Source organism: Oncorhynchus kisutch, linkage group LG19 (assembly GCF_002021735.2).
Source record: "Oncorhynchus kisutch isolate 150728-3 linkage group LG19, Okis_V2, whole genome shotgun sequence".
Taxonomy (NCBI): Eukaryota; Metazoa; Chordata; class Actinopteri; order Salmoniformes; family Salmonidae; genus Oncorhynchus; species Oncorhynchus kisutch.
Genome location: NC_034192.2, coordinates 65,260,410 through 65,285,863, shown reverse-complemented (window position 1 = coordinate 65,285,863; position 25,454 = coordinate 65,260,410). Strand labels below are relative to the sequence as shown.

General features: G+C 44.4%; 1 protein-coding gene across 1 annotated transcript in view; it reads right to left on the bottom strand.

Annotated features, from left to right (window-relative positions):
- LOC109879096 (netrin receptor UNC5A-like) overlaps positions 1-25,454 on the bottom strand; it is a 114,041-nt gene that overhangs the window by 5,599 nt on the left and 82,988 nt on the right. Inside the window, exons 9-11 of the mRNA XM_031797274.1 lie at positions 23,615-23,702; positions 18,777-18,945; positions 8,450-8,683 (exon numbers count right to left, since the gene is read on the bottom strand). Of these exons, the coding sequence (XP_031653134.1) occupies positions 8,450-8,683; positions 18,777-18,945; positions 23,615-23,702 (491 nt within the window). The remainder of the gene's footprint in view (positions 1-8,449; positions 8,684-18,776; positions 18,946-23,614; positions 23,703-25,454) is intronic.

Sequence of the window (25,454 nt, the reverse complement as noted above, 5' to 3'; positions counted from 1 at the left end):
ATAGTATGGTTTTATCCTGCATCAATAGTATGGTTTTATCCTGCATCAATAGTATGGTTTTACACTGCATCAATAGTATGGTTTTATCCTGCATCAATAGTATGGTTTTACACTGCATCAATAGTATGGTTTTATCCTGCATCAATAGTATGGTTTATCCTGCATCAATAGTATGGTTTTATCCTGCATCAATAGCATGGTTTTATCCTGCATCAATAGTGTTGTTTTATCCTGCATCAATAGTGTTGTTTATATCCTGCATCAATAGTGTTGTTTATCCTGCATCAATAGTATGGTTTTAATCCTGCATCCATCAATAGTATGGTTTTAATCCTGCAATCAATAGTATGGTTTTATCCTGCATCAATAGTATGGTTTAACCTGCATCAATAGTGTTGTTTTATCCTGCATCAATAGTGTGGTTTTATCCTGCATCAATAGTATGGTTTTATCCTGCATCAATAGTATGGTTTTACAACTGCATCAATAGTAAGGTTTTACACTGCATCAATAGTATGGTTTATATCCTGCATCAATAGTATGGTGTTATCCTGCATCAATAGTGTGGTTTTATCCTGCATCAATAGTATGGTTTTAACACTGCACCAATAGTGTGGTTTTATCCTGCATCAATAGTATGGTTTTATAATCCTGCATCAAGAGTATGGTTTTAACCTGCATCAATAGTATGGTTTTATATCCTGCAATCAATAGTATGGTTTTACAACTGCATCAATAGTATGGTTTTACCACTGCATCAATAGTATGGTTTATCCTGCATCAATAGTATGGTTTTATCCTGCATCAATAGTGTGGTTTTATCCTGCATCAATAGTATGGTTTTACACTGCATCAATACTGTGGTTTTATCCTGCATCAATAGTGTGGTTTTATCCTGCATCAATAGTATGGTTTTACACTGCATCAATAGTGTGGTTTTATCCTGCATCAATAGTATGGTTTTATCCTGCATCAATAGTATGGTTTTATCCTGCATCAATAGTATGGTTTTACACTGCATCAATAGTATGGTTTATCCTGCATCAATAGTATGGTTTTATCCTGCATCAATAGTATGGTTTTATCCTGCATCAATAGTATGGTTTTATCCTGCATCAATAGTATGGTTTTATCCTGCATCAATAGTATGGTTTTAACACTGCATCAATAGTATGGTTTTATCCTGCATCAATAGTATGGTTTTAATCCTGCATCAATAGTATGGTTTTATCCTGCATCAATAGTATGGTTTTATCCTGCATCAATAGTATGGTTTTATCCTGCATCAATAGTGTTGTTTTATCCTGCATCAATAGTGTTGTTTTATCCTGCATCAATAGTATGGTTTATCCTGCATCAATAGTATGGTTTTATCCTGCATCAATAGTATGGTTTTATCCTGCATCAATAGTATGGTTTAACCTGCAATCAATAGTGTTGTTTTATCCTGCATCAATAGTGTGGTTTTATCCTGCATCAATAGTATGGTTTTATCCTGCATCAATAGTACGGTTTTACACTGCATCAATAGTAAGGTTTTACACTGCATCAATAGTATGGTTTTATCCTGCATCAATAGTATGGTTTTATCCTGCATCAATAGTGTGGTTTTATCCTGCATCAATAGTATGGTTTTACACTGCACCAATAGTGTGGTTTTATCCTGCATCAATAGTATGGTTTTATCCTGCATCAATAGTATGGTTTTATCCTGCATCAATAGTATGGTTTTACACTGCATCAATAGTATGGTTTTATCCTGCATCAATAGTATGGTTTTATCCTGCATCAATAGTATGGTTTTATCCTGCATCAATAGTATGGTTTTATCCTGCATAAATAGTATGGTTTATCCTGCATCAATAGTATGGTTTTATCCTGCATCAATAGTATGGTTTTATCCTGCATCAATAGTATGGTTTTATCCTGCATCAATAGTATGGTTTTATCCTGCATCAATAGTATGGTTTTACACTGCATCAATAGTATGGTTTTATCCTGTATCAATAGTATGGTTTTATCCTGCATCAATAGTATGGTTTTATCCTGCATCAATAGTATGGTTTTACACTGCGGATCCTCTCCTGTATATCCACTCCCTCCCTTTCCTCTCTCCTGTCGTGTCTCTCGACTAGAGGTGTGCCGACAGGGCCATACTCGTATTTATTATCCTATACTTTGACAGTTGATAGTCGGATCGGATCGGATGATACTTGTGATTGGGGGGGGGGGGAGACAGTCGGATCGGATGATACTCGTGATGGGGGGGGGACAGTCGGATCGGATGATACTCGTGATGGGGGGGGGGGAGACAGTCGGATCGGATGATACTCGTGATTGGGGGGGGAGACAGTCGGATCGGATGATACTCGTGATTGGGGGGAGAGACAGTCGGATCGGATGATACTCGTGATGGGGGGGGGGGGGGGGGGGGGGACCAAAGTGTTTTAATATGCCTAAAGAATAGATGTTGGAAAATTCCCTCCCTGCACGTGCTCACTGCAAAACATTTGCAGATTAGTGTGCGGAGGGGTCACTCAGTCAGAATGCTCAACAGCATTTCATATTTCTCCCCTACCTGTGGCTCCTCCTGTTAGATATTATGCACATTGACAGCTTGATAACAAACGTCCTCACTCATAAGAGTAGCAGGCAGCAGCATCTAAATGATCAGACCTAAATAAAACATGCCAGTAAAAGGGATTGGGTGAAATTAGGAAGCGAGTGAATTTCACTCTATCCAATCAGAACAGCAGGATCAACGTACAGCCCGCCCTTCTATTTACAGACAGGCAAACTAGCCAGTTGAGTTATTTAGACCACGTAGAATCTCACACATGACTGATTGACATGAGAAAGATGCACGCTGGCACTGGTTTTGTCTCGGCACACCTCTACTCTCAGCCCTCCCCCTCCCCCACCCTCTCCTCTCCTCTCCTCTCCTCTCCTCTCCTCTCATTTCCTCTCCTCTCCTCCATAGTTTTACAGGCTCCTGACCTATTTTTTTTCGCTGATCGTAATTTTTTTGCACATAATGTTTCCTCCATTGTTTCCTATGACCAAAAATAGCTTCTGGAGATCAGAACAGCGACCTCAGACCACGCCCTAATCCCCGGACCACGCACTAATCCTCGGTCCACGCCCTAATCCCTGGACCACGCCCTAATCCCTGGACCACGCCCTAATCCCCGAACCACACCCTAATCCCCAGACCACGCCCTAATCCCTGGCCCACGCCCTATTCTTCGAACCACGCCCTAATCCCCGAACCACTCCCTAATCCCTGGACCACGCCCTAATCCCTGGACCACGCCCTAATCCCCAAACCACACCCTAATCACCGGACCACGCACTAATCCCCGGACCACGCACTAATCCCCGGACCACGCACTAATCCCCGGACCACGCACTAATCCCCGGACCACGCCCTAATCCCCAGACGAGGCCCTAATCCCCGGACCACGCCCTAATCCCTGGACCACGCCATAATCCCCTGACCACGCCCTAATCCCCGGACCACGCCCTAATCCCCGGACCACCCCATAATCCCCAGACCACGCCCTAATCCCCGACACTTGGAAGAGAAAGAGACGGTGAAATAGAGGCTGACGTGCTGGAGCCCTGATGAAACTACAGTGGTGAAATAGAGGCTGACGTGCTGGAGCCCTGATGAAACTATGGAGGTGAAATAGACGCTGACGTGCTGGAGCCCTGATGAAACTACAGTGGTGAAATAGAGGCCGTCATGCTGGAGCCCTGATGAAACTATGGAGGTGAAATAGAGGCTGACGTGCTGGAGCCCTGATGAAACTACAGTGGTGAAATAGAGGCCGTCGTGCTGGAGCCCTGATGAAACTACAGAGGTGACATAGAGGCCGACGTGCTGGAGCCCTGATGAAACTATGGAGGTGAAATAGAGGCCGACGTGCTGGAGCCCTGATGAAACTACAGTGGTGAAATAGAGGCCGTCGTGCTGGAGCCCTGATGAAACTACAGAGGTGACATAGAGGCCGATATGCTGGAGCCCTGATGAAACTATGGAGGTGAAATAGAGGACGACGCGCTGGAGCCCTGATGAAACTACAGTGGTGAAATAGAGGCCGTCGTGCTGGAGCCCTGATGAAACTATGGAGGTGAAATAGAGGACGACGCGCTGGAGCCCTGATGAAACTACAGAGGTGAAATATAGGCCGACGTGCTGGCGCCCTGATGAAACTACAGTGGTGAAATAGAGGCTGGAGCCCTGGTGAAACTACAGTGGTGAAATAGAGCCTGACGTGCTGGAGCTCTGATGAAACTACAGTGGTGAAATAGCGGCTGACGTGCTGGAGCCCTGATGAAACTACAGTGGTGAAATAGAGGCTGACGTGCTGGCGCCCTGATGAAACTACAGTGGTGAAATAGAGGCTGACGTGCTGGAGCCCTGATGAAACTATGGAGGTGAAATAGAGGCCGACGTGCTGGCGCCCTGATGAAACTACAGTGGTGAAATAGAGGCTGGAGCCCTGATGAAACTACAGAGGTGCAAGAGGGGCCGACGCGCTGGCGCTATGATGAAACTATGGAGGTGAAATAGAGGCTGGCGTGCTGGCGCCCTGATGAAACTACAGAGGGGAGTAAATAAACCCCCTCTACCCTCTGTTCTATTGGATAATGTACAGTCACTGGAGAATAAACTGGACGAGCTCCGCTGAAGACTATCCTATCAACGGGACCTGAAGAACTGTAATATCCTAGCAATGAGCTGTGTTCTGCCATAAGCAAACAAGAAAATACTCACGCAAAGGAGGCACTCCTGGTGATTTTAATGCAGAAAAACTGAAATCCGTCTTACAGAATTTCTACAAGTCAACTGTGCAACAAGAGGCGAAAAAACTCTAGATCACCTTTACTCACAACACAGTGATGCATTCCATTTGGCAAATCGGACATAACTCCATCCTCCTGATTCCTGCTTACATACAAAACCTCAAACAGGAAGTACCAGTGACACGCGCAATACAGAAGTGGTCCGATGAAGCGGTTGCTAAGCTACGGGACTATTTTGCTAGCACAGACTGGAATATGTTCCGGGATTCATCTGATGGCATTGAGGAATTAACCATATAAGTTTCATTAATAAGTGAATCGATGTACATATCCCAACCAGAAGCCATGGATTACAGGCAACATCTGAACTGAGCTAAAGGCTGAGCTGCTGCTTTCAAGGAGCAGGACACTAATCAGGACGCTTATAGGAAATTCCGCTGCGCCTTCTCCCCCGATGAACCATCAAACAGGCAAAGCGTCAATATAGGACTAATATTGAATCCTACTACACCGGCTCTGACGCTCGCCGGACATAGCAAGGCTTGCAAACTATCATGGATTACAAAGGGAAACCCAGCCGTGAGCTGCCAGGTGACACAAGTTTGTTCTATGCTCGCATTGAGGCAAGCAACATTAAACCATGCATGAGAGCACCAGCTGTTCAGGGTGTGATCACGCTCTCCGTAGCCGATGTAAGACCTTTAAACAGGTCAACAGACCAGGATGTGGCAGGGCAGGAAAACCACAGAAACCAGTCTCATACAGATAGTGTGGCTAATGTTGCAGAGGGACATTCAGAATAATTTATCAGTCATTATTTTTGTTGTCTGTAGCTATTTGTCTTTAACACCAGATACTATGCATAATTTGATAGCTTCAGTTACATTTTCAAAACCAACAAACTACCTTGTCTGAGTAAAGAATGTGTCCTTGACTTTTTGGTTTCATGTTATTGACAACTGTATTTGTGGTTGTGTTTTATGATCTCTAAAGCATCTGTGGTTGTGTTTTATGATATTTAATTTTTTCAACTTTTAAATATACCTTTGCAAAAATGCAACAAAAATTGTTTTTGCTTTGTCAATATGGGGTATTGTGATGTCATTATGGGGTATTGGGATGTCATTATGTTGTATTGTGATGTCATTATGGGGTATTGTGATGTCATTATGGGGTATTGTGATGTCATTATGCGGTATTGTGATGTCTTAATAAATGATCACCCCCTATGGGCTCTCCTCTCTTCTCCTCTCCCCTCCTCTCTCCTCCCCTCTTCTCCTCTCCCCTCCTGTCTTCTCCTCTCCTCCTCTCTTCTCTTCTCCTCTCCCCTCCTCTCCTCCTCTCTTCTCCTCTCCTCCTCTCTTCTCCTCCTCTCTTCTCCTCTCCCCTCCTCTCGTCTCCTCTCCCCTCCTCTCGTCTCCTCTCCCCTCCTCTCTTCTCCTCTCCTCCTCTCTTTTCCTCTCCCCTCCTCTCCCCTCCTCTCCTCCTCTCTTCTCCTCTCCCCTCCTCTCCTCCTCTCTTCTCCTCTCTCCTCCTCTCCTCCTCTCTTTTCCTCTCCCCTCCTCTCCTCCTCTCCCCTCCTCTCCTCCTCTCTTCTCCTCTCTCCTCCTCTCCTCCTCTCTTCTCCTCTCCTCCTCTCTTCTCCTCTCCCCTCCTCTCCTCCTCTCTTATCCTCTCCCCTCCTCTCTTCTCCTCTCTCCTCCTCTCCTCCTCTCTTTTCCTCTCCCCTGCTCTCCTCCTCTCCCCTCCTCTCCTCCTCTCTTCTCCTCTCTCCTCCTCTCCTCCTCTCTTATCCTCTCCCCTCCTCTCCTCCTCTCTTCTCCTCTCCCCTCCTCTCCTCCTCTCCTCCTCTCTTCTCCTCTCCCCTCCTCTCCTCCTCTCTTCTCCTCTCCCCTCCTCTCCTCCTCTCTTCTCCTCTCCCCTCCTCTCCTCCTCTCTTCTCCTCTCCCCTCCTCTCCTCCTCTCTTATCCTCTCCCCTCCTCTCCTCCTCTCTCCTCCTCTCCTCCTCTCCTCCTCTATTCTCCTCTCCCCTCCTCTCCTCCTCTCCTCCTCTCTTCTCCTCTCTCCTCCTCTCCTCCTCTTTTATCCTCTCCCCTCCTCTCCTCCTCTCCTCCTCTATTCTCCTCTCCCCTCCTCTCCTCCTCTCCTCCTCTCTTCTCCTCTCTCCTCCTCTCCTCCTCTTTTATCCTCTCCCCTCCTCTCCTCCTCTCTTATCCTCTCCCCTCCTGTCCTCCTCTCTTCTCCTCTCCTCCTCTCCTCCTCTATTCTCCTCTCCCCTCCTCTCTTCTCCTCTCTCCTCCTCTCCTCCTCTCTTATCCTCTCCCCTACTCTCCTCCTCTCTTCTCCTCTCCCCTCCTCTCCTCCTCTCTTTTCCTCTCCCCTCCTCTCCTCCTCTCCTCCTCTCTTCTCCTCTCTCCTCCTCTCCTCCTCTCTTATCCGCTCCCCTCCTCTCCTCTGCCCTCCTCTCCTCCTCTCTTCTCCTCTCTCCTCCTCTCCTCCTCTCTTATCCTCTCCCCTCCTCTCCTCTCCTATGCCCTCCTCTCCTCTCCTCCTCTCTTCTCCTCTCCCCTCCTCTCCTCTTATTTACCCATCTCCCCCCTGGCCCCAGAGTACATTAGCCACTCAGTCTCCTCTTCCTGTTCCTGTGGTAAGCCACAGCCTCTCTATGGAGTTGTCGTTTTTACAGGTTGATTTAACACTAAGTCCTGCTGTTTGGTAATCTCGATATCACACAGCTCTATCAGTCGTTACACAGCGAGACATTTCTTTAGCAGATACATTAACCACTCAGAACACATATTGGCTCTTCCCAAATGCCTCCATATTCCCTATATAGTGCACCACTTTTGACAAGGGCCCATAGGGGGTGTTCATTTAAGTTGGGGAGCACACACACACACACACACACACACACACACACACACACACACACACACACACACACACACACACACACACACTAGGTAGCTCGAGTGTCCGGGTGGCACATTTCAGGCAGGAGGTATAATCAGCCTGTGGATGAAACAACACCTCTGTGGGGTTCTAAAGGTGTGTGGATGAAACAACACCTCTGTGTTGTTCTAACGGTGTGTGGATGAAACAACACCTCTGTGTGGTTCTAAAGGTGTGTGGATGAAACAACACCTCTGTGGGGTTCTAACGGTGTGTGGATGAAACAACACCTCTGTGGGGTTCTAACGGTGTGTGGATGAAACAACACCTCTGTGGGGTTCTAAAGGTGTGTGGATTAAACAACACCTCTGTGGGGTTCTAAAGGTGTGTGGATGAAACAACACCTCTGTGTGGTTCTAAAGGTGTGTGGATTAAACAACACCTCTGTGGGGTTCTAAAGGTGTGTGGATGAAACAACACCTCTGTGTGGTTCTAAAGGTGTGGATTAAACAACACCTCTGTGTGGTTCTAAAGGTGTGTGGATGAAACAACACCTCTGTGGGGTTCTAACGGTGTGTGGATTAAACAACACCTCTGTGGGGTTCTAAAGGTGTGTGGATGAAACAACACCTCTGTGTGGTTCTAAAGGTGTGGATTAAACAACACCTCTGTGTGGTTCTAAAGGTGTGTGGATGAAACAACACCTCTGTGGGGTTCCAAAGGTGTGTGTGTATCTAGGTTCCTTACCTTGAAGACATCTTGTGTATCATCCATGCAGTAGACTCTGATGTTATACTCTAGGGTAGAGCAGTATGCGTCAGAGAAGAGCACCAGGCGGAGACGCTTAGCTGCGGACATGTTTAGAGATTCTCCCACCAGAGAGAAACGACCCAACTGCTCCGAGAACACTCTGCACGTCTCTGCCTCCAACTGACAGTAATACGGCTCCGAGATCAACTCCTCCCCCATCATCAAGACGTCCTGGGGATAGAGAGAGAGGTGTGGGGTTAGGGGCAGGGTGTGTGTGGTCGTGGGGTCATCGGCAGGCTGTGTGTGGTAGTGGGGTCAGGGTGCATGTGTGGACAGTGATAGAACTTTAACAATCAACTAAATAATTCAGACCACATGAAAGAGGACTCTAGTTTCCTGGCAACAAAACTGCTTCTGGAGAGAAAGAAGAACTAAGATGAGAGAAAGGAGAGATGTAACATCCAGTAAATATTGGATTAAAGAGATTTAGAGAGAGGGAGAGACAAGAGAAATGTGAAGAGAGTTGTCTGCTCCACCTGCTGAAACAGCTCAACTGACAGGTCACGGTACAGCTCAACAGACTGACAGGACATGCTACAGCTCAACAGACTGATAGGACACACTACAGCTCAACAGACTGACAGGGCACGCTACAGCTCAACAGACTGACAGGACACGCTACCGCTCAACAGACTGATAGGACACGCTACAGCTCAACAGACTGACAGGACACGCTACAGCTCAACAGACTGACAGGACACGCTACCGCTCAACAGACTGATAGGACACGCTACAGCTCAACAGACTGACAGGACACGCTACCGCTCAACAGACTGACAGGACACGCTACAGCTCAACAGACTGATAGGACACGCTACAGCTCAACAGACTGACAGGACACGCTACAGCTCAACAGACTGACAGGACACGCTACAGCTCAACAGACTGACAGGACACGCTACAGCTCAACAGACTGATAGGACACGCTACAGCTCAACAGACTGACAGGACACGCTACCGCTCAACAGACTGACAGGACACGCTACAGCTCAACAGACTGACAGGACACGCTACAGCTCAACAGACTGACAGGACACGCTACCGCTCAACAGACTGACAGGACACGCTACAGCTCAACAGACTGATAGGACACGCTACAGCTCAACAGACTGATAGGACACGCTACAGCTCAACAGACTGATAGGACACGCTACAGCTCAACAGACTGACAGGACACGCTACAGCTCAACAGACCCACAGGACACGCTACAGCTCAACAGACTGACAGGACACGCTATAGCTCAACAGACTGATAGGACACACTACAGCTCAACAGACTGACAGGACACGCTACAGCTCAACAGACTGATAGGACACGCTACAGCTCAACAGACTGACAGGACACGCTACAGCTCAACAGACTGATAGGACACGCTACAGCTCAACAGACTGATAGGACACGCTACAGCTCAACAGACTGACAGGACACGCTACAGCTCAACAGACTGATAGGACACGCTACAGCTCAACAGACTGATAGGACACGCTACAGCTCAACAGACTGACAGGACACGCTACAGCTCAACAGACTGATAGGACACACTACAGCTCAACAGACTGACAGGACACGCTACAGCTCAACAGACTGACAGTGAAGAGGTGACTCCGGGATGCTGGCCTTCTCGGCAGAGTTCCTCTGTCTAGTGTCTGTGTTCTTTTGCCAGTCTTAATCTTTTCTTTTTATTGGCCATTCTGAGATGTGTCTTTTTCTTTGCAAATCTGCCTAGAAGGCCAGCATCCTGGAGTTTCCTCTTCACTGTTGACGTTGAGACGGATGTTTTGCTGATACTATTTAATGAAGCTGCCAGTTGAGGACTTGTGAGGCGTCTGTTTCTCAAACTAGATACTAATGTACTTGTCCTCTTGCTCAGTTGTGCACCCGGGCCTCCCAATCCTCTTTCTATTCTGGTTAGGGCCAGTTTGTGCTGTTCTGTGAAGGGAGTAGTACAGTCGTGGCCAAACGTTTTGAGAATGACACACATATTCATTTTCACAAAGTTTGCTGCTCCAGTGTCTTTAGGTATTTTTGTCAGATGTTACTATGGAAAACTGAAGTATAATTACAAGCATTTCAGAAGTATCAAAGGCTTTTCTTGACAATTACATAAAGTTGATGCAAAGAGTCAATATTTGCAGTGTTGACCCTTGTTTTTCAAGACCTCTGCAATCCGCCCTGAAATGATGTCAATTAACTTCTGGGCCTGACTGATGGCAGCCAATTCTTGGATAATCAAATGCTTGGAGTTTGTCAGAATTTGTGGGTTTTTGTTTGTCCACCCGCCTCTTGAGGATTGACTACAAGTTCTCAATGGGATTAAGGTCTGGGGAGTTTCCTGGCCATGGACCCAAAATATCAATGTTTTGTTCCCCGAGCCACTTAGTTATCACTTTTGCCTTATGGCAAGGTGCTCCATCATGCTGGAAAAGGCATTGTTCGTCACCAAACTGTTCCTGGATGGTTGGGAGAAGTTGTTCTCAGAGGATGTGTTGGTACCATTCTTTATTCATGGCTGTGTTCTTAGGCAAAATTGTGAGTGAGCCCACTCCCTTGGCTGAGAAGCAACCCCACAAATGAATGGTCTCAGGGTGCTTTACTGTTGGCATGACACAGGACTGATGGTAGCCCTCACCTTGTCTTCTCCGAACAAGCTTTTTGTCCGGATGCCCCAAACCATTCGGAAAGGGGATTCATCAGAGAAAATGACTTTACTCCAGTCCTCAGCAGTCCAATCCCTGTACCTTTTGCAGAATATCAGTCTGTCCCTGATGTTTTTTCCTGGAGAGAAGTGTCTTCTTTGCTGCCCTTCTTGACACCAGGCCATCCTCCAAAAGTCTTCCCCTCAATGTGTGTGCAGATGCACTCACACCTGCCTGCTGCCATTCCTGTGCAAGCTCTGTACTGGTGGTGCTCCGATCCTGCAGCTGAATCAACTTTAAGAGATGGTCCTGGCTGGACTTTCTTGGGCGCCCTGAAGCCTTCTTCACAACAATTGAACCTGCTCTCCTTGAAGTTTTTGATGATCTGATAAATGATTGATTTAGGTGCAGTCTTACTGGCAGCAATATCCTTGCCTGTGAAGCCCTTTTTGTGCAAAACAATGATGACGGCATGTGTTTCCTTGCAGGTAACCATGGTTGACAGAGGAAGAACAATGATTACAAGCACCACCCTCCTTTTGAAGCTTCCTGTCTGTTATTCTAACTCAATCAGCATGACAGAGTGATCTCCAGCCTTGTCCTCGTAAACACTCACACCTGTGTTAACAAGAGAATCACGGACATGTTGTCAGCTGGTCCTTTTGTGGCAGGGCTGAAATGCAGTGGAAATGTTTTTTAGGGATTAGGTTAATTTGCATGGCAAAGAGGGACTTTGCAATTAATTGCAATTCATCTGATCACTCTTCATAACATTCTGGAGTATATGCAAATTGCCGTCATACTAACTGAGGCAGCAGACTTTGTGAAAATTAATATTTGTGTCATTCTCAAAACTTTTGGCCACGACTGTACACGTCGTTGTACGAGATCTTCAGTTTCTTGACAATTTCTCACATGGAATAGCCTTCATTTCTCAGAACAAGAATAGACTGACGAGTTTCAGAAGAAAGTTCTTTGTTTCTGGCCATTTTGAGCCTGTAATCGAACCCACAAATGCTGATGCTCCAGATACTCAACTAGTCTAAAGAAGGACAGTTTTATTGCTTCTTTAATCAGAACAACAGTTTTCAGCTGTGCTAACATAATTGAAAAATACTTTTCTAATGATCAATTAGCCTTTTAAAATGATCAACGTGGATTAGCTAACACAACGTGCCATTAGAACACAGGAGTGATGGTTGCTGATAATGGGCCTATGTACACCTATGTAGATATTCCATAAAAACAGCCGTTTCCAGCTACAATAGTCATTTACAACATTAACAATGTCTACACTGTATTTCTGATCAATTTGATGTTATTTTAATGGACAAATGTATTTTTCTTTCAAAAACAAGGACATTTCTAAGTGACCCCAATCTTTTGAACGGTAGTGTATATACATAAAGTACCAGTCAAAAATTTGGATACCGACTATTTCAAGGGTTTTTCTTTATTTTTACTATTTTCTACACTGTAGAATAATAGTGATGATGTCAAAACTATGAAATAACACACACACACATATATATATATATATATATATATATATATATATATATATACACAATCATTTAGTAACCAAAAAATCTATCAAAATAGATTTGAGATTTGAGATTCTTCAAAGTACCCCACCCTTTGCCTTGAGGGCACAACATGAATGAGTGATTGAAAAAGCTTCTTCTACTTTCCTCAACTTGCAAGTATTTTTCTCCACCCTGCCACCATACATAAAACTATTTCCTGTGACTGTGCCTCAAAACCAAATGTCTACCTGGCCACCCTGGACCAGCCTTTATGATCAGGTCCACCTCTAAAGGACATCACCCTCAACCGAAGCCCCGACAACTCACACAGTAGCAACAGATCAACCAGCAAGACACTCTAACCTACATCCAGACCACAGCACCACCAGCCAATCAATAACCCCCCAAACCAACCATGCACACACCTCATATAGGCCCCCTCGGATCATACCTATGCCCCTCCTACCCACCCCATGCCCCCCACCCCCGCAAAGAGGGCCTCAACATGGAAATCACACATCCGCCCAGGCCGTGAGCAGACAAACAGGCCCAACCCCCGCTCTTACACTAGCCCAAGCCAATGGCAAGTACCAGATGCTCAGCAGGCTCTGCTGACACTTACTGGTCTGAGGCCAAACCACACGACCAACAACATTGGACACTTTATGGAACACAAAGCCTTCACTATATCATCCTGGAATATCTGAGGTCATCTGCCTTTGGCCTAAAGAGCAGGAACCTGAACTTCACCAAAGAAATCAGAAATACAGACATTGTCATCAAACAAGAAACATGGTATAGAGGAGATGGACCCACTGGTTGCCCTCTAGGTTACAGAGAGCTGGTAGTCCCATCCACCAAACTACCAGGTGTGAAACAGGGAAGGGACTCAGGGGGTATGCTAATTTGGTATAGAGCAGACCTAACTCACTCCATTAAATTTATAAAAACAGGAACATTTCACATTTGGCTAGAAATTCAAAATGAAATTATCTCAACAGAGAAAAATGTGTGCTACCCACTAGAATCCCCATACTTTAATGAAGACAGCTTCTTCATTCTAGAGGGGGAAATCAATCATTTCCAGGCTCAGGGACATGTACTAGTCTGTGGTGACATAAATGCCAGAACTGGAGTAGAATCTAACACCCTCAGCACACAGGGGAACAAACACCTACCTAGAGGTGACAGCGTTTCCTCCCCCATATGCCACCCTACACACAACTACGACAACATAACCAACAAAAATCGGTCACAACTCCTGCAGCTCTGTCGCACGCTGTGTATGTACATAGTCAATGGTAGACTTCGAGGGGACTCCTATGGTAGGTACACTACCATAGGAGCTCATCTCTTGGCAGTAATACTGTAGACTACTTTATCACTGACCTCAACCCAGAGTCTCTCAGAGCGTTCACAGTCAGTCCACCGACACCCCTATCAGATCACTGTAAAATCACAGTCTACTTGAACAGAGCAATACTAAAAAATGAGGCATCAAAGCCAAAGGAACTGAATAATATTAAGAAATGCTATAGATGGAAGGAAAGTAGTGATAGAAAATTACCAAAAAACTATTAGGCAACAACACATTCAATCCCTTCTAGACAACTTCCTGGACAAAATTTTGAAGGTGTAAACTTGGCAGTAGAAAACCTAAACAATATATTTGAACTCTCAGCTTTCCTATCAAAACAAAGAATTTCAATCAGACAACCTAAGAACAAAAGTGACAAATGGTTTGATGAACAACAAAGAAAAAACCTAAGGAAGAAATTGAGAAACCTGTCCAACCAAAAACATAGAGACCCGGAAAACATGAGTCTACGCCTTCACTATGGTGAATCACGAAAACAATACAGAAATACACTACGGAAAGAGGGAACAGAACGTCAGAAAATCAGCTCAATGCAATTGAAGAATCCATAGAATCAAACCATTTCTGGGAACATTGGAAAACACTAAACAAACAAAATGGAGATGTATGGGTAAACCACTTCTCCAATCTTTTTGGCTCTATAACAAAGAATAAAGAGCAAAAACATATACATGATCAAATACAGATCTTAGAATCAACTATTAAAGACGACCAGAACCCACTGGATTCTCCAATTACATTGAAAGAGTTACAGGACAAAATAAAAACCCTCCAACCCAAAAAGGCCTGTGGTGTTGATGGTATCCTCAATGAAATGATCAAATATACAGACAACAAATTCCAATTGGCTATACTAAAACTCTTTAACATCATCCTTAGCTCTGGCATCTTCCCCAATATTTGGAACCAAGGACTGATCACCCCAATCCACAAAGGTTGAGACAAATTTGACCCCAATAACTACCGTGGAATATGCGTCAGTAACCAGTAACAGTAACCTTGGGAAAATCCTCTGCATTATCATTAACAGCAGACTCGTACATTTCCTCAATGAAAACAATGTACTGAGCAAATGTCAAATTGGCTTTTTACCAAATTACCGTACAACAGACCATGTATTCACCCTGCACACCCTAATTGACAACCAAACAAACCAAAACAAAGGCAAAGTCTTCTCATGCTTTGTAGACTTCAAAAAAGCTTTTAACTCAATTTGGCACAAGAGTCTGTCATACAAATTGATGGAAAGGGGTGTTGGGGGTAAAACATTTGACATTATAAAATCCATGTACACAAACAGCAAATATGGGGTTAAAATGGGCAAAAAACAAACACATTTCTTTCCACAGGGCTGTGGGGTGAGACAGGGATACATCTTGAGCCCCACCCTCTTCAACATATATATCAACGACTTGGCGAGGGCACTCTAACAGTCTGCAGCACCCGGCCTCACCCTTACTAGAATCTGAAGTCAAATGTCTACTGTTTGCTGATGATCTGGTGCTTCTGTCCCCAACCAAGGAGGGCCTACAGCAGCACCTAGATCTTCTGCACAGATTCTGCCAGACCTGGGCCCTGCCAGACCTGGGCCCTGCCAGACCTGGGCCCTGACAGACCTGGGCCCTGACAGACCTGGGCCCTAACTGACCTGGGCCCTGACAGACCTGGGCCCTAACTGACCTGGGCCCTGACAGTAAATCTCAGTAAGACCAAAATAATGGTGTTCCAAAAAAAGGTCCAGTCACCATGGCAACACAAATACAAATTCCATCGAGACACCTTTGCCCTAGAGCACACCAAAAAACGATACATACCTCGGCCTAAACATCATTGCTGAGTACCCATACTATCAGTATTAATCCCTCTCTTCCTGTCTGAGTACCCATACTATCAGTATTAATCCCTCTCTTCCTGTCTGAGTACCCATACTATCAGTATTAATCCCTCTCTTCCTGTCTGAGTACCCATACTATCAGTATTAATCCCTCTCTTCCTGTCTGAGTACCCATACTATCCGTATTAATCCCTCTCTTTCTGTCCGAGTACCCATACTATCAGTATTAATCCCTCTCTTCCTGTCTGAGTACCCATTCTATCAGTATTAATCCCTCTCTTCCTGTCTGAGTACCCATACTATCAGTATTAATCCCTCTCTTCCTGTCTGATTACCCATACTATCCGTATTAATCCCTCTCTTTCTGTCTGAGTACCCATACTATCAGTATTAATCCCTCTCTTCCTGTCTGAGTACCCATACTATCAGTATTAATCCCTCTCTTCCTGTCGGATTACCCATACTATCAGTATTAATCCCTCTCTTCCTGTCTGAGTACCCATACTATCAGTATTAATCCCTCTATTTCTGTCTGTCTGTCTGTCTGTCTGTCTGTCTGTCTGTCTGTCTGTCTGTCTGTCTGTCTGTCTGTCTGTCTGTCTGTCTGTCTGTCTGTCTGTCTGTCTGTCTGTCTGTCTGTCTGTCTGTCTGTCTGTCTGTCTGTCTGTCTGTCTGTCTGTCTGTCTGTCTGTCTGAATGTAAGGGCGATATTGTCATGGGAAAGACATGTTAACGTTACCAAGTGAAGTGGATAACAAACGAATGGGAAATAAACAATAACATTTAAGAGTAAACATTACACTCACAAAAGTTACAAAAGAATAAATACATTTCAAATGTCATTTTATGTCTATATACGGTGTTGTAATGATGTGAAAATAGTTAAAGTACAAAAGGGAATATAAATATTCATAAATATGGGTTGTATTTACAATGGTGTTTGTTCTTCACTGGTTGCCCTTTTCTTGTGGCAACAGGTCACACATCTTGCTGCTATCAAAATTGGGTTTGTTTTCGAATTCTTCGTGGGTCTGTGTAATCAGTGGAAAATATGTGTCTCTAATATGGTCTTACATTTGGCAGGAGGTTAGGAAGTGCAGCTCATCAGTTTCCACCTCCTTTTGTGTGCACATAGCCTGTCTTCTCTTCTCTCGCTCTACCTCTCTTTCTCTCCCTCCTGCCTCCCCCATCTCTCTTCTCTCGCACTACCTCTCTCTCTCCCTCCTTCCCTCCATCCCCCTTCCCTTCCCATCTCTCTCTCTTGCTCCCTCCCTCCCTCCCTCCCTCCCTCCCTCCCTCCCTCCCTCCCTCCCTCCCTCCCTCCCTCCCTCCCTCCCTCCCTCCCTCCCTCCCTCCCTCCCTCCCTCCCTCTCTACCCCTCTCCCTCTCTCTCTCTCTCTCTCTCTCTCTACCCCTCTCTCTCTCTCTCTACCTCTCTCTCTACCTCTCTCTCTACCTCTCTTCCTCTCTCTGTCACTACTCTCTGACATACAATATTCCTAACCAGACACACAGACATTGAATTATTGATATGAAGGTGAGGGGAGGTTGGATCTCTGCACTGCTTTCTAATGTAGTCTACAGGTAGAGTAGAGAGGAGAACTGCTCTGTAGCCCAGGGGACAGTACTGTATAGAGGGTTCTTTGTAATTGGTGTCGGGGGGTGGGGGGGTGGGGGGGTGGGGGGGTGGGTCAGAAACACAGGGTTTAAGAGGTACCAATTTTTTGCAATATAAGTGACAGAGGAGACATTTGAAGAAATAATTTAATTCCTTTTGCAATAGTATGGTATACATTTGAATAACTGTGCATGATTGGTCTTTAGTAAAGTAAAAACAATGAAATGACTAGTATTGCTGACAGCACCTCCTAGGAGGTCTCCCATCCAAGTACTAACCTGGCCCGACCCTGCTTAGTTCCCGAGATCAGGCGTGTTCAGTATGGTACGGCCACATGGCGAATGTTGTTTACCCCATTTTCTCTCCGAATTCCATCCTTTGCTCATCGCTGCAACTACCCGAATGGGCTCCGGAGAGGTGAAAGTCGAGTCATGCGTCCTCTGAAACATGACCTTCCTGGCCACACTACTATCGATATCAAATTGCCCGGAAGTCACCCACACCAATGTGATTAGGAGGAAACACTGTTAGACTGACAACGGAAGTTAGCTTGCAGGCGCCCAGCCCTACCACAAGACGTTTCTAGAGCGCGATGAGCAAAGGTAAGCCCCCTTGGTAAAATCCTCACCTACCACAAGACGTTTCTAGAGCACGATGAGCAAAGGTAAGCCCCCTTGGTAAAATCCTCACCTACCACAAGACGTTTCTAGAGCGTGATGAGCAAAGGTAAGCCCCCTTGGTAAAATCCTCACCTACCACAAGACGTTTCTAGAGCGCGATGAGCAAAGGTAAGCCCCCTTGGTAAAATCCTCACCTACCACAAGACGTTTCTAGAGCGTGATGAGCAAAGGTAAGCCCCCTTGGTAAAATCCTCCCCTACCATTGGATGATGACAATTGTGCACCTTCCTATGGGGTTCCCGGTGACGGCTGGCTGTGATTGGATGTTTTGTCAACACCAGGGATAGACACAGTAGCTCTGGGTTTAAATCCAGACCATTATCAGTTGAATCAGCTGTGTTAGTAGGGCTGGAACAAAAGCCTGCAAAATTACTAAAATAAAATAATGTACTCTAGCTATAATCCAGATCCTCTCACGTGTGTGTGTGTGTGTGTGTGTGTGTGTGTGTGTGTGTGTGTGTGTGTGTGTGCGTGCGCGTGTGCGTGTGTTCGTATGTGTGTGTAGGGTCATAGACGTTGACCAAATAGTCTCCTATAGTATTCCCATCACATTGTGTTATTTCTCTGTTGTCTACAGTCATCTGTTCTCACCTCCCAGACGCCTTCGTAGTTCTGTTTCTTCAGCCTGATGGCCCAGTTCTCAGGACAGGCGTCAGAACAATGGTCCATGCTGAGAATTGTGGGCCGCGTCAGAACCACCCCCGGAGGACCACAGCTCACTATGGGACTTAGCAGGGTCTGGCAGCCCGCCAGGGGTAACCTGCATGGGTGGAGAGAGGAGGAGGAGTTATGGGGAGCAGGCAGAGGGTAGGAGGGGTTAGTTGACGGTAGGGGAGGAAGGGAGAAGGGAGGAAGGGTTGGTAGGTGGGTAGTGGGGAAGGGTTAGGTGAGGGTAGGAGGAGAGGGGGTGTTGAGGGGTTGAGGAAGAAGTTGGGGTTGGGGTTGGTTTAGAGTTTGGGGTGGGAGAGAGATTTTGGTGGGAGAGAGGTTTGGGGTGGGAGAGAGGTTTGGGGTGGGAGAGAGGTTTGGGGTGGGAGAGAGGTTTGGGGTGGGAGAGAGGTTTGGGGTGGGAGAGAGGTTGGGGTGGGAGAGAGGTTTGTGTTGGAGAGAGGTTGGGGTGGGAGAGAGGTTGGAATGGTAGAGAGAGAGTTGGGATGGGAGAGAGAGGTTGGAATGGTAGAGAGAGAGTTGGGACGGGAGAGAGAGGTTGGGGTGGGAGAGAGAGAGAGGTTGGGGTAGGAGAGGTTGGGGTGGGGTGGGAGAGAGAGAGAGAGGTTGGAATGGGAGAGAGAGATTGGGGTGAGAGAGAGAGGTTGGAATGGGAGAGAGAGGTCGGGGTGGGAGAGAGAGGTTGGGGTGGGAGAGAGAGGTCGGGTGGGAGAGAGAGGTTGGGGTGGGAGAGAGAGGTCGGGTGGGAGAGAGAGGTTGGGGCGGGAGAGAGAGGTTTGGGTGGGAGAGAGAGGTTGGGGTGGGAGAGAGAGGTTGGGGTGGGAGAGAGGTTGGGGTGGGAAAGAGAGATTGGGGTGGGAGAGAGAGGTTGGGGTGGGAGAGAGAGGTCGGGTGGGAGAGAGAGGTTGGGGTGGGAGAGAGAGGTCGGGTGGGAGAGAGAGGTTGGGGCGGGAGAGAGATGTTGGGGTGGGAGAGAGAGGTTGGGGTGGGAGAGAGAGGTTGGGGTGGGAGAGAGGTTGGGGTGGGAAAGAGAGATTGGGGTGGGAGAGAGAGGTTGGGGTGGGATAGAGAGATTGGGGTGGGAGAGAGGGGTTGGGGTGGGAGAGAGAGGTCTACTTTAACTTCACACATCTAGATAATCTGACACAGGTCTACTTTAACTTCACACATCTGTCACTGTGAGCTGCATTGATCATTGTTATTAACAAGGCCATGCAGTGTAAAAAATAAAGTACGTTAGATGTATGATGGTAATAAACTACTGAGAATAAATTACAGTCTTACTCTATGGTAATAAACTACAGTCCTACTCTATGGTAATAAACTACAGTCTTACTCTATGGTAATAAACTACAGTCTTACTCTATGGTAATAAATTACAGTCTTACTCTATGGTAATAAACTACAGTCTTACTCTATTGTAATAAACTACAGTCTTACTCTATGGTGATAAACTACAGTCTTACTCTATGGTAATAAACTACAGTCTTACTCTATGGTAATAAACTACAGTCTTACTCTATGGTAATAAACTACAGTCTTACTCTATGGTAATAAACTACAGTCTTACTCTATGGTAATAAACTACAGTCTTACTCTATGGTAATAAATTACAGTCCTACTCTATGGTAATAAACTACAGTCTTACTCTATTGTAATAAACTACAGTCTTACTCTATGGTAATAAACTACAGTCTTACTCTGTGGTGATAAACTAGTCTTACTCTATGGTAATAAACTACAGTCTTACTCTATTGTAATAAACTACAGTCGTACTCTATGGCAATAAACTACTGTCTTACTCTATGGTAATAAACTACAGTCTTACTCTATGGTAATAAACTACAGTCCTACTCTATGGTAATAAACTACAGTCTTACTCTATGGTAATAAATTACAGTCTTACTCTATGGTAATAAACTACAGTCTTACTCTATTGTAATAAACTACAGAGAATAAACTACATTCTTACTCTATGGTAATAAACTACTGAGAATAAACTACAGTCTTACTCTATGGCAATAAACTACAGTCCTACTCTATGGCAATAAACTACAGTCTTACTCTATGGTAATAAACTACATTCTTACTCTATGGTAATAAACTACAGTCCTACTCTATGGCAATAAACTACATTCTTACTCTATGGTAATAAACTACAGTCCTACTCTATGGCAATAAACTACAGTACATTATTTAACCAGGTAGGCTAGTTGAGAACACCTTTATTTAACCAGGTAGGCTAGTTGAGAACACCTTTATTTAACCAGGTAGGCTAGTTGAGAACACCTTTATTTAACCAGGTAGGCTAGTTGAGAACACCTTTATTTAACCAGGTAGGCTAGTTGAGAACACCTTTATTTAACCAGGTAGGCTAGTTGAGAACACCTTTATTTAACCAGGTAGGCTAGTTGAGAACAAGTTCTCATTTGCAACTGCGACCTGGCCAAGATAAAGCATAGCAGTGTGAACAGACAACAAAGAGTTACACATGGAGTAAACAATTAACAAGTCAATAACACAGTAGAAAACAAAGGGGGAGTCTATATACAATGTGTGCAAAAGGCATGAGGAGGTAGGCAAATAATTACAATTTTGCAGATTAACACTGGAGTGATGAATGATCAGATGGTCATGTACAGGTAGAGATATTGGTGTGCAAAAGAGCAGAAAAGTAAATAAATAAAAACAGTATGGGGATGAGGTAGGTGAAAAAGGGTGGGCTATTTACCAATAGACTATGTACAGCTGCAGCGATCGGTTAGCTGCTCAGATAGCTGATGTTTGAAGTTGGTGAGGGAGATAAAAGTCTCCAACTTCAGCGATTTTTGCAATAATAAACTACAGTCTTACTCTATGGTAATAAACTACAGTCTTACTCTATGGTAATAAACTACAGTCTTACTCTATGGTAATAAACTACAGTCTTACTATGTATAACTCGTACTCTATGGTAATAAACTACAGTCTTACTCTATGGTAATAAACTACAGTCTTACTCTATGGTAATAAACTACTGTCTTACTCTATGGTAATAAACTACAGTCTTACTCTATGGTAATAAACTACAGTCTTACTCTATGGTAATAAACTACAGTCTTACTCTATGGTAATAAACTACAGTCTTACTCTATGGTAATAAACTACAGTCTTACTCTATGGTAATAAACTACAGTCTTACTCTATGGTAATAAACTACAGTCTTACTCTATGGTAATAAACTACAGTCTTACTCTATGGTAATAAACTACAGTCTTACTCTATGGTAATAAACTACAGTCTTACTCTATGGTAATAAACTACAGTCTTACTCTATGGTAATAAACTACAGTCTTACTCTATGGTAATAAACTACAGTCTTACTCTATGGTAATAAACTACAGTCTTACTCTATGGTAATAAACTACAGTCTTACTCTATGGTAATAAACTACAGTCTTACTCTATGGTAATAAACTACAGTCTTACTCTATGGTAATAAACTACAGTCTTACTCTATGGTAATAAACTACAGTCTTACTCTATGGTAATAAACTACAGTCTTACTCTATGGTAATAAACTACAGTCTTACTCTATGGTAATAAACTACAGTCTTACTCTATGGTAATAAACTACAGTCTTACTCTATGGTAATAAACTACAGTCTTACTCTATGGTAATAAACTACAGTCTTACTCTATGGTAATAAACTACAGTCTTACTCTATGGTAATAAACTACAGTCTTACTCTATGGTAATAAACTACAGTCTTACTCTATGGTAATAAACTACTGTCTTACTCTATGGTAATAAACTACAGTCTTACTCTATGGTAATAAACTACAGTCTTACTCTATGGTAATAAACTACAGTCTTACTCTATGGTAATAAACTACAGTCTTACTCTATGGTAATAAACTACGTCTTATGGTAATAAACTACAGTCTTACTCTATGGTAATAAACTACAGTCTTACTCTATGGTAATAAACTACAGTCTTACTCTATGGTAATAAACTACAGTCTTACTCTATGGTAATAAACTACAGTCCTACTCTATGGTAATAAACTACAGTCTTACTCAATGGTGATAAACTACAGTCTTACTCTATGGTGATAAACTAGTCTTACTCTGTGGTGATAAACTACTGAGAATAAACTACTGAATCCTAATTTACTACTGTTCCTCTGTTTGTGTGTGTGTTTGTGTGTGTCTGTGTGTGTGTGTGTGTGTGTGTGTGTGTGTGTGTGTGTATGTGTTTGTGTGTGTCTGTGTGTGTGTGTGTCTCTGTCTATGTGTGTGTGTGTGTGTGTGTGTGTTTGTGTGTGTGTTAGTGTGTGTGTGTATATATACGTGTATGTGTGTGTATATATACGTGTATCTGTATGTATATATACATGTATGTGTGTGTGTGTGTGTGTGTTAGTGTGTGTGTGTGCATGTTTTGCGGACAGGGTGGCAGATGGGATCACACACACACGTACACACACACACACACACACGTACACACACACACACACTTTCACACACGTACACACACACACACACGTACACACACACACACACACGTACACACACACACACGTACACACACACACACGTACACACACGTACACACACACGTACACACACACACACACACGTACACACACACACACACACACACACACACGTACACACACACACACACACACACACACGTACACACACACACACACACACACGTACACACACACACACACACACACACACATCCAGTTAGTTAAAGTTAAAGAGCCCACCTTAAATCTTCTTTCCTCTGAGCGGTGAGATATATCTCATAGATCTTTCCCCTGGGGATGGCCTCTGGAGGGATCAGCAGGCTGATGCCTAAACAACAACACCACAGAAGAAGAAGAATGAATCAAAACACAAATAACACCACCACAGAAGAAGACAGAGAGAGAGAGAGGCTCATTTGTTGTGTCTGAACGGTGCTTTTGTAATTCCACAAAGGAGGCAAGCCGGAGGACCGACAGGACGGATGAGGATAACACGCAAGCACACGCGCACACGCAGGCGCACACGCACACGCCTGACAGAAGAGAACGAATACCTCAGAGAACAGTTGAAGCTTTTTCAAAACACTTTAAGTGAAGGATTCTCATCACATAGTTCTCCACTAAAACAACATGTGTCTCCTGTTCTACAGGAAGAGAAACAACATGTGTCTCCTGTTCTACAGGAAGAGAAACAACATGTGACTCCTGTTCTACAGGAAGAGAAACAACATGTGTCTCCTGTTCTACAGGAAGATAAACAACATGTGTCTCCTGTTCTACAGGAAGATAAACAACATGTGTCTCCTATTCTCCAGCTAGACTACTACAGGAAGATAAACAACATGTGTCTCCTATTCTCCAGCTAGACTACTACAGGAAGAGAAACAACATGTGTCTCCTGTTCTACAGGAAGAGAAACAACATGTGTCTCCTGCTCTACAGGAAGATAAACAACATGTGTCTCCTATTCTACAGGAAGATAAACAACATGTGTCTCCTGCTCTACAGGAAGATAAACAACATGTGTCTCCTGTTCTACCGAAAGAGAAAGAACATGTGTCTCCTATTCTCCAGCTAGACTACTACAGGAAGATAAACAACATGTGTCTCCTGCTCTACAGGAAGATAAACAACATGTGTCTCCTATTCTCCAGCTAGACTACTACAGGAAGATAAACAACATGTGCCTGCTGTTCTACAGGAAGATAAACAACATGTGTCTCCTGTTCTACAGGAAGATAAACAACATGTGCCTCCTGTTCTACAGAAAGATAAACAACATGTGTCTCCTATTCTCCAGCTAGACTACTACAGGAAGATAAACAACATGTGTCTCCTATTCTACAGGAAGATAAACAACATGTGTCTCCTATTCTCCAGCTAGACTACTACAGGAAGATAAACAACATGCGTCTCCTATTCTCCAGCTAGACTACTACAGGAAGAGAAACAACATGTGTCTCCTGTTCTACAGGAAGAGAAACAACATGTGTCTCCTGTTCTACAGGAAGAGAAACAACATGTGTCTCCTGTTCTACAGGAAGATAAACAACATGTGTCTCCTGTTCTACAGGAAGATAAACAACATGTGTCTCCTATTCTCCAGCTAGACTACTACAGGAAGATAAACAACATGTGTCTCCTATTCTCCAGCTAGACTACTACAGGAAGAGAAACAACATGTGTCTCCTGTTCTACAGGAAGAGAAACAACATGTGTCTCCTGCTCTACAGGAAGATAAACAACATGTGTCTCCTATTCTACAGGAAGATAAACAACATGTGTCTCCTGCTCTACAGGAAGATAAACAACATGTGTCTCCTGTTCTACCGAAAGAGAAAGAACATGTGTCTCCTATTCTCCAGCTAGACTACTACAGGAAGATAAACAACATGTGTCTCCTGCTCTACAGGAAGATAAACAACATGTGTCTCCTATTCTCCAGCTAGACTACTACAGGAAGATAAACAACATGTGCCTGCTGTTCTACAGGAAGATAAACAACATGTGTCTCCTGTTCTACAGGAAGATAAACAACATGTGCCTCCTGTTCTACAGAAAGATAAACAACATGTGTCTC